Source organism: Sinocyclocheilus anshuiensis, unplaced genomic scaffold (assembly GCF_001515605.1).
Source record: "Sinocyclocheilus anshuiensis isolate Anshui unplaced genomic scaffold, SAMN03320099.WGS_v1.1 scaffold183, whole genome shotgun sequence".
NCBI lineage: Eukaryota > Metazoa > Chordata > Actinopteri > Cypriniformes > Cyprinidae > Sinocyclocheilus > Sinocyclocheilus anshuiensis.
The window spans coordinates 4,372,072-4,384,847 of NW_015548309.1; the positions used below are offsets into that span (position 1 = coordinate 4,372,072).

The 12,776-nt window shown below is 36.2% G+C and overlaps 1 protein-coding gene across 2 annotated transcripts in view; it reads right to left on the reverse strand.

Moving 5' to 3' along the window:
- Positions 1 to 727: 727 nt before the first annotated feature.
- LOC107656388 (metabotropic glutamate receptor 8-like) overlaps positions 728 to 12,776 on the reverse strand; it is a 187,518-nt gene continuing 175,469 nt past the window's right edge. The window contains exons 9-10 of one of the 2 annotated variants that reach the window (XM_016444233.1): positions 5,674 to 5,920; positions 728 to 1,341 (exon numbers count right to left, since the gene is read on the reverse strand). In XM_016444233.1, the coding sequence (XP_016299719.1) occupies positions 1,292 to 1,341; positions 5,674 to 5,920 (297 nt within the window). In that variant the 3' untranslated portion in view covers positions 728 to 1,291. Of the gene's footprint in view, positions 1,345 to 5,673; positions 5,921 to 12,776 lie in introns of both variants that reach the window. The other variant, XM_016444232.1, reaches the window with a different exon arrangement.

Consider the following 12,776-nt stretch of genomic DNA (forward strand, 5'->3'; position numbering starts at 1 on the left):
AAGTCTTAAGGCTGTACTTTTAAACAAGTGCAGTATTTCAGTGTTTATCTTTGTGAGAGATCATGCATCTTTTGGCTAATCTGACTTTTCTAGTTGTTCATGATCACTGGATGAAAAATCAATTTTACAGGAATTGCACAAGGAAACTATTTCTGGCAGATGAAATAACTACACAGTAAAAATTATTTTTTTTACTACAAAATTAAAGATTATTGGAGCATGTTTTACAATAAATACTATTCCAGTCTTTCTAGTTAAAAATAATAATGTTTAAGTCTACACCAATAGGTGTAGAAACAATTTTTCCCATTGTAGAAAAATAGATATGTTTTTTAAAGATCTTTTTTTTTCTTGGCCCACAAATCCCAATTCCCTGATATTTTCAGGTTTTCCATGACCGTGCTAATTTTGCCCTCTGCAATGCCTTGCTTAAGAGACTTTCATTAGAAACACTGTAAACATGAGAGGTATTTTTCTGTGGTAATAGAGCCCATTATGAACCTTAAAAAAATTCCCAAACAAACTGGGTTTAAATGGGATACAAAGCTGCAAAAAGTTTGCATTTTGGCCTCTGGTGGTGACTGAATATGAATGAGAGCGATGACAAAATGAAAAACAAATCTCACTGTCAAATACACATCTAACAACGCTACACATTTGCAAAACATTCCTTTATTATAAATAAATCTTTTTTAAATCATGTTTTTTTTTGGTATAAAAACTAGCATGCTTCAACCATGGCATTTTACAGCTTCACAACCCCGCGGTTACAATTCAGTCAGCCAATACAAGACACATCATCTCAGAATGCAGGTTTCTGACAAAGTGGGACAAGAATGAAAAAATCTGCACGACCACAAAAATACAGTAACAACAAACATATTTTGACTCTGGTAGTTTTCATATATTTTCTCTTTTTTTATATCCTCATTTCCAAAGTTTACCGTGAATGTCTCCACCTGCAGAATGTTTGCACGAATATTTGTGGAAAGTTATTTTTTCGTATGACTGCAAGCCTGCACCTTCAGTTTTGTGAGTGTGTGCATGTTCACGTGTGTTCATGGCAGGATCGGTAGCTCTTGAACGCAAGATAGCAGTCTCACCGGAAGGTCCCGTAAGTCCGTTCATGTTCCAGTATGCTGCAGGTTTTAGATTTATGCAGAACGATATAAAAATCTCATGCTCAGATGCCCGTTCCAGGCCCATTTGCCTGTCAGCGCATGTCACATGACAGACATCCTGCTTCAGACAGGGCCCCGCCCTCGGCTCCGCCCACAGAGAGTGTCCCTCTTCAGATGGCATGATTGCTGTAGCTGACGTATGTCGTCTTGGTAGAAGATGCTGCTGGAGGGGAAAATACATAGAGAATCACATTCACTCTCACTCGACTGCATGTGCAGTACCTGAGCAAGTCAAATATTTTAGTCAAGCATCATGGTTACTGTTCATAAAAATCTTCCAAAAGGGTTTTTTTGTTGTTGTTGTTTTTTCGCAGCGATTCTATAGAAGTTGTTCCCTAAACAACCCTTCCGTGAAAAGGAAAAAAAAAATACAAATACACTTTTTGTGTGTGAAGAACATTTGAACATTTTAAAAACCCATCCATCTTACTTCTAACTAGTGAGATGCTCAAAGTTAAAGGGGTCATATGATGCGATTTCAATTTTTCCTTTCTCTTTGGAGTGTTACAAGCTCTTGATGCGTAAAGAAGATCTGTAAAGTTGCAAAGACTAAAGTCTCAAATCCAAAGAGATATTCTTTAATGTTAAGAGTCAGCCACACCTACCTAAAACGGCTACATATCTACATCACTATCTGGGAAGATTTGCATAATGCCGCCCACATCATATGACCCCTTTAACGTGTGTCGCTCAAAGATAGAAACAGAAAAATCTGTTAAAATTAGTGTAGTTGGTGTTAACATCACACATATTTTCATGCAGACAAGTTTAAATTTGTCTAGTAGTGGTGCTTTCTTGGTGAATGAATTAGTGTTTTTGAACAAATCTTTTGAATGAACAAAAATTGTTCATAAAAGTGGCAAAAAAAGGCCAAGAGTCAAATAAAAAAGAAAAGTAAAAATCTGGTAAAGGGGTCATATGATGCTATTTTCAAATATCATTATTTTGTGTATTGGGTGTAAGACAACATGTTGCCATGCTTTAATGTAAAAAAAAAAAAAAAATGTATTTTTCATGTACTATTCATTACTGGAGATCCACTATGCCCAGTCTTTCTAAACGCGTCAATTTCTACAAAGTTCCTCCTTCCGAATAGCTCAGTGTGCTCTGATTGGCCAGTGTGTTGTGATTGGCCGAACATCTCAAGCATGTTTCGGAAACGTAATGCCCCTTATCATACTCGTGAACTTCCGCTTCCGAAGCAATTATAAGAACAGTTAATAATGTCATAGTTTTACCATCGGTTTGAGCCCGAGTCAGATTCTGAAAATGCAGATGAGCAAGCCGATTGATCGGAACCAACCGACTTGAGCTGAACGTATTTAGAGTGGTAAACTTGCATGTGATGCCGCCAGTGTGAAAGCACAGTGGGCACTACTACTTCAGCTCTGCTTGAGCATCCAGTGTGAAAGAACACACAGTGAATCATGTTTTTATCGTCTTTTAGCCGGCAGTTATAAGCGGAGAACAGAGGATACTACATTTGCATACATAAATCCATCTTTGCACTTGTGATCGTAAGAACGACAAACAATATGCGTTACTCTACACTTCACCAAATTCCACATTTGAACAGTCAATAGCAAATAATATTCTCACAGGCTCTGATTCAAAAGCGCCAGATTGTACTAGCAAAGTTTGAAAAGCCCCATTTTTTAGAAACAGCCTTTGTGCAAAGCCGGCCTTGTACTCTCTCAGGTTCAGGAAACTGTCCTCCGTCAAATACTCTGCACACACTCAAACGTTTGGGTTGTACTGTTCTGGAGCAGTGTTGTAAATAAATCTTAACCACTGATTCCTAATTGCATCCACTTTCGGAAGGCCAAATAAAGTGCTTTTGCTTTCGTAGAAACACACTGCATCTCCACAACATTGCTACTGCCATACCTCAAACCACGCCTTCTTTCTTTGCGTAAATATTTGGGCGGCATTATGCAAATATTTCGACATAGTGACATAGATATATGAGGGAGCATTTGATCAGGAAGTTTTCGACAAGTTTCAGTTAACCTTCTCATTTACATGAAACATGAAACATGAAAACGCATCATATGACCCCTTTAAAACTAATCTAGTTGGTGTATCATTTAGCATTTCAACATATTGTTATACAAAGTTTAAACTTGGCTGGTAAGCAAATCTTCACTGTAGTCTCTCCCTTTAATAAACAATCTCAAATTTTTGGGGGGGTTGCGAATGACAAATCTGATGAGTGAATAATTCAATGATTGATTCATAACACACAACCCAGCTAACAGGGAACATTCTCAGAACTCTGACTAACATTCTCTCAAAGTTATGAAGAAATGTCCTTCCAAACATTAGTAGAACATTTGTTCAAAGTTATCTGGAATTTAATAATGTTTTAAAAATGTTATCACAAAAATAATATTTATAATGTTTTCATGGAATATATTTCCCTGAAATATTTTAGTTGGATGTTCGTTTAACGTTTTTAAATGTTAAACACTTTTTAAACGTATCAAAACTTTAAACTTTTCTTTTGATGAACAGATTCATAAGTGTCACTAAAATGAATCAAAAACTCCTCGACTACTGGCTGCCGTCATTTCCGTTCCCACCTCCAAATCCTTTCTTCTTATCTCTTCACTAAATAAAAGTATCACAAAGGCCACGAATCAAATAAAAACTTGTCTAATTAAGTCTGCAAAAGTTTTGGGTGGTCTTGATACTGATACATGAGTTGCGCTTTAATGTTTCATAAGGCAAAGCATCACCCGCAGCACAGAACAAAGTAATTGGCTTGATGACTTAAAATGGGCTTATTTCCCCTCAAAGTCTTGGATCACTTCTGAGTGATTACATTTTCAACACTGCATAATCCTGCAGTTTGGAGAACAAAATAATGTAAAAAAAATCAAAAAGAGCCAGAAATTGATCAAGCTGGCAAATAACGCAGCTAGTCGGATATGCTAATCAACCCGCGAACATTGATGTCACACTTTACGTAGCCTGTATACCTCCGGCAAACATCTCAGCGGGAAACTTTTGGTCTTACAACAAGACTTGTGTTTGGTTGAGTCTACCATTTTGTACTAAACAGCTGTTCTACATACAGCAGGGACATTTACTGAACATATATCGAGGAAAAAATGTGACGCTAACAGAGCAGAAATAGAGTGCAACAGTGACCGCAGCATCCTTGGATTATCAAAGCATATTTCCTATTAATTTTCCATATTAATTATAAAAAAGCTTTAAAGGTGACATATTATGCCCCTTTTTACAATATGTAATATAAGTCTCTGGTGTCCCCAGAATGTGTCTGAAGTTTCAGCTCAAAAATACTCCACAGATAATTTATTATATAATTTTGAAAATGCCTATTTGTGTAAGCAGAAACAAGCTGTTTTTCGGGCCTGTGTCTTTAAATGCAAATTAGCTGCTGCTCCCCACCCCCTTTTCCAGAATAGAGCTGCGCCTTTACAGCTCGTAATCTGCTAAAACCATCTGTTTTGGTTCTGATTATCATGTTTATCGTGCTGAAATCATGTGTTTTAAAACATATGAGTTTAAACTTCTGATATAAGGTTTTCTGAGAGCACACATCCGAAGCACACGGACAGAAAGCGGCTGTCACAGCATGTGAGTACTAAATTAAGTTCTCATTCACACACAAGTTTATGTTAAAAACACACGAGTTACAAAAACAGTCGGTTATGTCTGTGAAGGTAAACAGCTGGGAAATAAATCGCATGTTTATTTAAGATCTGTGTGGCAGCAGCAATATACAGTAAATAAATCAATAAATCCACTGCTCTGTTGTCTCCTCTGAGGCTGGGACTCTAAATAGTGTTCTGTGCTCGTCTGTGCAGCTAAAGACAGAACAGTTAGCATGTTTTGCTCAAACTTTCGCCATGACATTAGAACTGGTACACCGTTGTCGCTTGCGAAATCAAAATGACGGTGCCTTGAGTGGAAGTTTACAGATTAAAGGGTGGTAATATTATAATGAGATCCCTTTGCCACGTCACCAAGTGAGCGAAATCAGACGTGCTCATTTTCTCAGACGCTTGCAGAAAAAGGCTTCCCAAAACAAAGTTACTGGGTTAATCTTTTTCACATTTCCTTGGTTGGTAGATGCACTGGGGACCTGATTATAGCACTTAAAACCTGGAAAAGTCAGATTTTCATGATATGTCACCTTTAAGCCTTGAACCAAACCAGCTGGTTCTGAGATGAATCATAGCATTCGATTTAATGCAAAAAATTATCTGAAAAAAAGACAAATTAACATTTTCTGAGCGAATGAATGAACGACTTATCCTGTAAAGCAATGGGAATGAATAAAATCAGCCTGTTTTTTGTGTCTTTCCATTACAGCTTCTTATTAACATATTAACTAGTGCTACGTAGGTGGCCTCCTTGCCTTAAACGACGAAGTGCTCAAGGTCTTGTGTGTCTTGTAAGTGTGTCTTGAAATGTTTCTGTATGAAGTGCTAAATTCGGTCTACATGGGTGAAATACTCACTGTTGGTCTCCATGCTCTCACAAAGCTCGGTCTTCACTTCCCCGTTGGGCCGGTCGCTTCCCGTCTGTACAAGTTTCCCTGACATGGTGGCAGCAGTGACGATAGCTTTGAAGCTGCGCTTGCGTTTGGGCACGTTCTGCTCCGGGTGTAGGATGATGACGTAGACTTTGGGCATGTAGAGCATCCCCAGAGACACAGACGCGCTGAGGCTGAGAGAGATGGTGAGGGTGGTGGTCTGGATGTACATCTGAAAACAACACACATCAGAACAGAGAGAGAGAGAGGGAAAGTCAAGGTAAGTCAGAGATGAACCAGGTCTGTAGTTCCTTCCTCAGAGTTTGAAGTCTCTCTAGCTATAATAATCAACTGTTTTAAACCATTTCTTGGTCTTTTTACACATTTTAAAACCTTCAGAACTGTAACAGCAGCTCCTGTGAGGCCTAGCTTATACAATAAAGTCATCCAATAAATTTTTTTTATGCCAAATTGAAGTTTTATACAGATTTATATTATATAGTTAATATTTAACAAATGTAATAACGTAATAATAACAACAACACAATGACATTTAACAAAGAACAAAAAATGAGTTGATAAATCATGCCAGGAACATTTTTCACACTACAATCAAATGACAAAAATAAAATGTTATATTGCTATATATAATAAAATAAAATACAAATAATAATAATTAAAAAATAAAATCATTACTGTAATGTGAAAAATATGCAAATGGATGAAGCATCTGTAGTATTTGTTATACTGCCTTTAATTAATTATAATTTAAATGTGAAAATAACAATAAAATAATTAAAATAATAATAATAAAATAATACAAAAAAGGGTATTTATTTATTTATTTTACAATATATTAAAACCATGAATAAAAGTGTAATTTTTTGACCCTGTGCAAAAATATTACATTTGATTTGATGTTCAAATCAAAGAACAAAAATGTGATTTAGAAACAATTTTGACTAAAAAATTGCTAACAAATTTCACAAGTAATTACAAAGAAATGGCAAGTAACATTTAAGGGTGACATTTTGAAATAGAAACACTGAAACAGTATTTCTTTGTAAAATGAATAATAATAATCTGTATTATTTATTTAACTTTGAAAAATCATTTTTACAGGACGTGTGTATTTGCTGTTCACCAGGCATCTTGAGTTTGACAAGGTTTCACAGAAACCCTGAGACCGCCACACACACACACACACACACACACACACCAAGAGTTCTCAGATGCTGGAAGCATAATTAGTGGCTGATAAGGACACACGCTCACACTCAGAGACAGATTTACAACTTTCCTTAATTAGAATTTAAAAATGAAAGCTCTTACTCAATTAACAGACATGAGCACACACAACACGCTCAGTCCTGTGAACACACACACACACACACACACAGGCAAACAGAACTAGAATCCTCAAAGGCTGAGCACTCATGTGTATCTTTGTCTCCAGCAGGGGGTAAAAATCACAGAGAACGACTGCTAGCAGATGGCGAGACACGCTTCAGTCCAAATGCACAGTGAAAACTAGAGACAGATCATAGTAAGTGTGCTAATGCAGAAGCGTAATGAAAAGCATCGGTCAGAGAGTGGCTCCAGCCACCCGCTGACCCGTAACGGGACTGGACTGGATGGCATTGGCGGGTGTGCTAACGTGTTCAGAGCGGAGATCAGTGCGGTTCTGAAGACGATCCACTGGGGTGAATGCTTAGTGATATTTACAGAGAGCGAACAGAAACAGGCTGGAGGAGCGAGATCCTAAAATATGAGCTGCCAAACGGGAAGGAGACATGTTAAGTGTTCAGTCGACACTAGATAAGGCCTAATACAGAAGGCAAACCTACCTAGTGAGTTACTAACTACATAGGGTGCTGCCTTCTAAGTGAAATCAAGTCAAAATATGAAATGACCTTGTGAATAAAGAAAACAAAAATTCATAAATAGAGCAAATTATATATGTTTTTAAATTCTAAAAATGTTCTTATAGGGATATGGTTGGGGTTTTGGTCTACAGTTTTTACTTTTTTTCAAAAATAAATACTCTTATTCATCAAGGATACATTAAATTGATCAAAAGTGACAGTAAAGGCATTTATAATGTTACAAAAGCTTTCCATTTCAAATAAACGCTGTTCTTTTAAACTTGAACTTTTTTCAATATTGATAATAATAATAAATGTTTCAGAAAAAAAACATCATCACAGAAATAAATTACATTTTAAAATATATTCAAATAGAAAACAGTTATTTTAAAGGGGTCACATGATGCTATTTTAAAGATAATTATTTGGTGTAACAGAACATGTTGACATGCTTTAATGTTCAATACTGTACATTATTGTAGGTCCTCTATGCCCTGCCTCTCTCAAACATGTCGTTTTCAACAAAGGATTTATTTAGCTTTTTTTAAAAAACCTTTTTAACAATTATAAAAAATATATAATTTAATTTCTAATTTGTGATAGCTAAGTAAATTGGGGAGTATAATGTATGTATACAATGTATATTATCCTTACACACACACACACACACACACACACACACACACACCACAGGACAACTCGAACACTGAATCGGTTTCTAAGTTCAGGAATTGCAGGTAATCACCTGAGACCGGCTCCTTGGATATCAATCCAAAGCGGTCTGACACAGATTGAAGATTTTCCACTAAAAGCTACATATAACTCAGCATTAATCTGCTTCTAGATCAAAGAAATCACCTCAGACTAACAACCTTCCCGTTGATACCAGTCAGAGGAAACATTGCTCATTATATATAATCACCAAACTTCTGAGTTCTCACTAACTTCAGCTTTAAACGGCTGCTTTTCTGGGAACAGCTATAGAATACATGAGAACTCTGATGCCATATTTGCCATCATCTTCCACTCTGCGGGAATATAATGTATTGATCTGTGCGACCGTGCTGTATTATGACCAACGGCTCTGGCAGAAACGCCTCGTATCAGTGGCTTTTGCTGTTAGAACGTAATACTCCAATAAACCCTCAGGATCTAGACAGAACTTTAAGAGTCACTCAACCAGAGAGCCTTCACAACTCAGTAGAAGCTTTATTTTTTATATTTTTTCATTTTAATTTTAGTTACGTTTTGGTAATGTTGTTGTGTTTTTGTCTTTTTTTTATGTCTGTATATTTTTCATTATATTCTATTTTGGTTTTAGTTTTCTTTTAACACAACAAAACAAACTGAATGAAAATGAGAAATTCTGCCTTTTAAATAGCACAGTACTTTTATTTCAAGTAACAACATTTTTATGCTTTATGTAGTTTTAGTTGACTATAATAACCCCGATTTCTTAATATTTTTGTTTTAAATAGATAGTGTTCAAAATGAACTTTTTAAATAATTTATTGAAGTTTTAAGACCTGTGTTGTCACAATAGATAATGTTTTCAAACAAGCCAGTTTTATATCATATAATGTTTTATTCAATTTTACTGATTGATTGATTTAATTTTATTCATTAAAATAAATGTATTACATTTATTTTGTTACCAAAAGTCGATTTATACGGATTTCTTTCTTTGTGCCAGAATCAGTCATTATTAATCAGTCAGATGTGTTAACAGCAAAAGTGGATTTGTTTGAAAATCAGTCATTTTCACAGTTATTTTGGATCTGGGCAGGATGTTTAAAGTACTAAAAGTTACAGTAAAATACATCAAACTCTTTCAATCAATGTAAATATGACCCCCTAAGCTCTTAAAGTCAGAATAATAATTAAAAAATCCTGCCAAATCGAGGTTAAATCTAATCTCAAAGGGTTTTTAAAACATTTTCCAGCGGGTTTAATAGAATCAGCCATATATAAGCCAGAGTTATAATTAAAACAAAAAAATTCTGAAGTAACATAAAGAGGCTGAGCGCATATGACTGAACGAATGAACGCCGTCACACTGAGCACTTCATCACATGTCGATTACACAGTAGATCCTCAGGAACTCTTGAGGTCTAAAGTTAAACAGATGATTGTAGCATATAGAGCTGTATTTAAAGTCTAAATTACACTTCTCCTTAATGCATTTCAGAACCAGAGCCAAATAAAACAGTGTAAGTGATGTGTATTCAATGCACCTGCAGGTACAGGTGCATCTCAATAAATTAGAATGTCGTGGAAAAGTTAATTTATTTCAGTAATTCAACTCAAATTGTGAAACCCGTGTATTAAATAAATTCAGTGCACACAGACTGAAGTAGTTTAAGTCTTTGGTTCAACTTTTCCACGACATTCTAATTTATTGAGATGCACCTGTAGTATGCACATTTTCACACATGATCAGACCTGTCAAGTCTGAGAAAGAACTGTAGTGTACACTAGATCATAGATGCATTGCTGTATAAGTGATTGATTTGGAACATAGAGTTTGCCACCGTGTATTAATTTTTCTTAAAAATGCCATCTAGATAGGCATCTCTCTAGCTTTTGAATAAGAGTTTGTGTGACATGGTTATTGGCGAGGTCTTATTGCTGATCTATTTCCTTTCTGTCCACCCAAATAGAACGGCGGATCGCAATAAAATTGGAATTACTGTTGCCGCATGATCCGATAGTGAAGCGCACACACACACACACACACAAAGAGCTCCAGAAGCGACCTGCGCGGTGTCTGTCATTCCTCTGCCTGCCAATTCCCCTGGGGTTTCATGAAGCCTCTCAATGCCCCGTGTCACTCTTAATTAGTTTTGAAGAATCCTCGTACAGAAGCAGCCAGCAGACTATCAGCCTGGACTTCTAATAGTTCTCCGTTTCCAAAGCCTGCGGCTCACAGAACTCATTTGAACAGGTTTGTAAAGGCTTTTTCTCAGGTGACGGCACATGTTATTTTCTGGGCCAGAGAACACAACCCCATGTGTACATGTTGGAGGGTGAGCAAACGGGGAGTTTGGGAGAGTAAATGTAAAATTCATTCAAAAACAGATCACAGAACTACAGTATTCCTCACTTTCTGTCCCAAATCATATTTCACTCAACAGGCCACATACAGAAAACATTACATGCAACTGACCCGAGTGTAATCCAACTAAAACTAAAACCATAAAAACATTTTTGTTACTTGAAATAAAATAAATATTAACTGAAATTGAAACTGAAATAGATAAATAAATAAATAAATACAAAATAAATTCCAGCTTGTTGCCAAGGCAACATTTCTAACTTTTGTGTAGTTTAACTTGTAGTAAAAAAAAACCTAGAACTAGATAAATAAACCAAAACTAATAGATAAAAATGAATAAAAACAATATAGACAAACAAATTAAAATGTCAAATTGTTAAAGCCCTAGTGCATTAAATCTGCATAATTGGTAAACTCATGTATCTCGAAGCAGTTTTAACTGCACGTGGCGTATGTGCACATATGTGTAATAAATTCATGCTTTTCATCTCAAACACAAACACCTGTCGAGGGCAACCAAGTTAACTTTGTGTGAGCCGCTCACGTCATGCACGTCATTTTTCATATGAATAGTCAACGTTTTCTCAGCAGCTGTTGTGGATTTATACTTTTACACTAGAAAAACACCGGCATCTGGTCACTATAAACAGGTGTGTGAGATTTTCTGCAGTCATTCAAAAAATTTATCTTGCTCATTTGTCACTAAAGTCCAACTAGCTGCCAACTCTGGAAAACACAGCGCTCAATTAAATCAAATTTCAGAGAAAAAATCTGACATGATGTGGAATTAATGTTCATAACAGATTTGCATCAGAGCGGAAAAGCTTTCTAAACTGTTTGTGAATCTTTGTCAGAGGAAATCAACTTCACATTAAAGCTCAACCATCATTTAAAACTTTTAAATCAACATGAAATTGCGTTCACGACCCATTTAACTTCCGTAATACTTGTTTTTTTAGTGGAAGAGAATATTATGCATGTATAAAAATATATATTTACAAAATCAGCTATATACTTAGACTAGTATGTGAATGTTAACTGATGGACTGGAGTGGTGTGGATTACTTGTGGATTATTGTGATGTTTTTATCAGCTGTTTGGACTCTCATTCTGACGGCACCCATTCACTGAAGAGTATCCATTGCTGAGCAAGTTATGCAATGCTACATTTCTCCAAATCTGCTCCCATGAAGAAGCAAAGTCATCTACATCTTGGATGGCCTGAGGGTGAGTAAATGTTCAGCAAATTTTCATTTGAACTATTTCTTTAACTGTGAACTGTTAGTCGAGTAACCAGACATTACAGTGACTTGTTATCCTCCAGTGATTTAATCTCATTGAGTATCAATGCATCTTCAGAAGTTAGTTTCACCAGGGTTATGCACAGGCTCACAGCAGCGATTAGTAGCTGATACCCCTGTTCAGGTGTGTTATCAGAGTGATGGAAGTGAGGCTGACATCCATCTGTTCACCCAATCACACAGCATGAAGTTAAGTGACAATTAATCAAGCACGATTAGCCACACATATGCCAGTGCACTAACTACCTAACACTCAACACTAAATGCTGACCACCCAGGTAAAGGTTAGAGATATTGCAGTCGGTCTGTGCACATTTACCCCCTGTTAAATATGAGCACATGCTCTAAAGAAACAACTTGAATGTGTTATTCATCAGATCGTACATGGTTGTCAGAAAATGGTGACTCGGAAAGAGGAAATGTTTGAAGACCTACACAGTGTCTTTGATCACAGAATTCTCAACCCAAAGATTTGAGAAAATCAGATTAGATTAAGATGGGAAAAACACTTTTTTAACAATTTAGTAGTTCTCTACGTAAGTGTAAGACTGTGCCATGAACAAGCGCAACACAATAAAGCAATAAAGTGACAAGTGATCAAATCTTATATGTAAATGTATGTAAATTAAAACTTATCCTAAAATATCTGGCTCCTTACCAGATGCAAACACGGCACGCAATGGGACATTTTGGCAATTGTCTCTATTACCCTCAGGCATGCAGTGTTATACTGGATACACACACACACACACACACACACACACACACACACACAGTTAAAATAAAAAAAATAAAAATGTATCAGTTTCCACCAAAACATTACACAGCACAACGGTTTTCAACATTGATAATATGAAATGTTTCTTG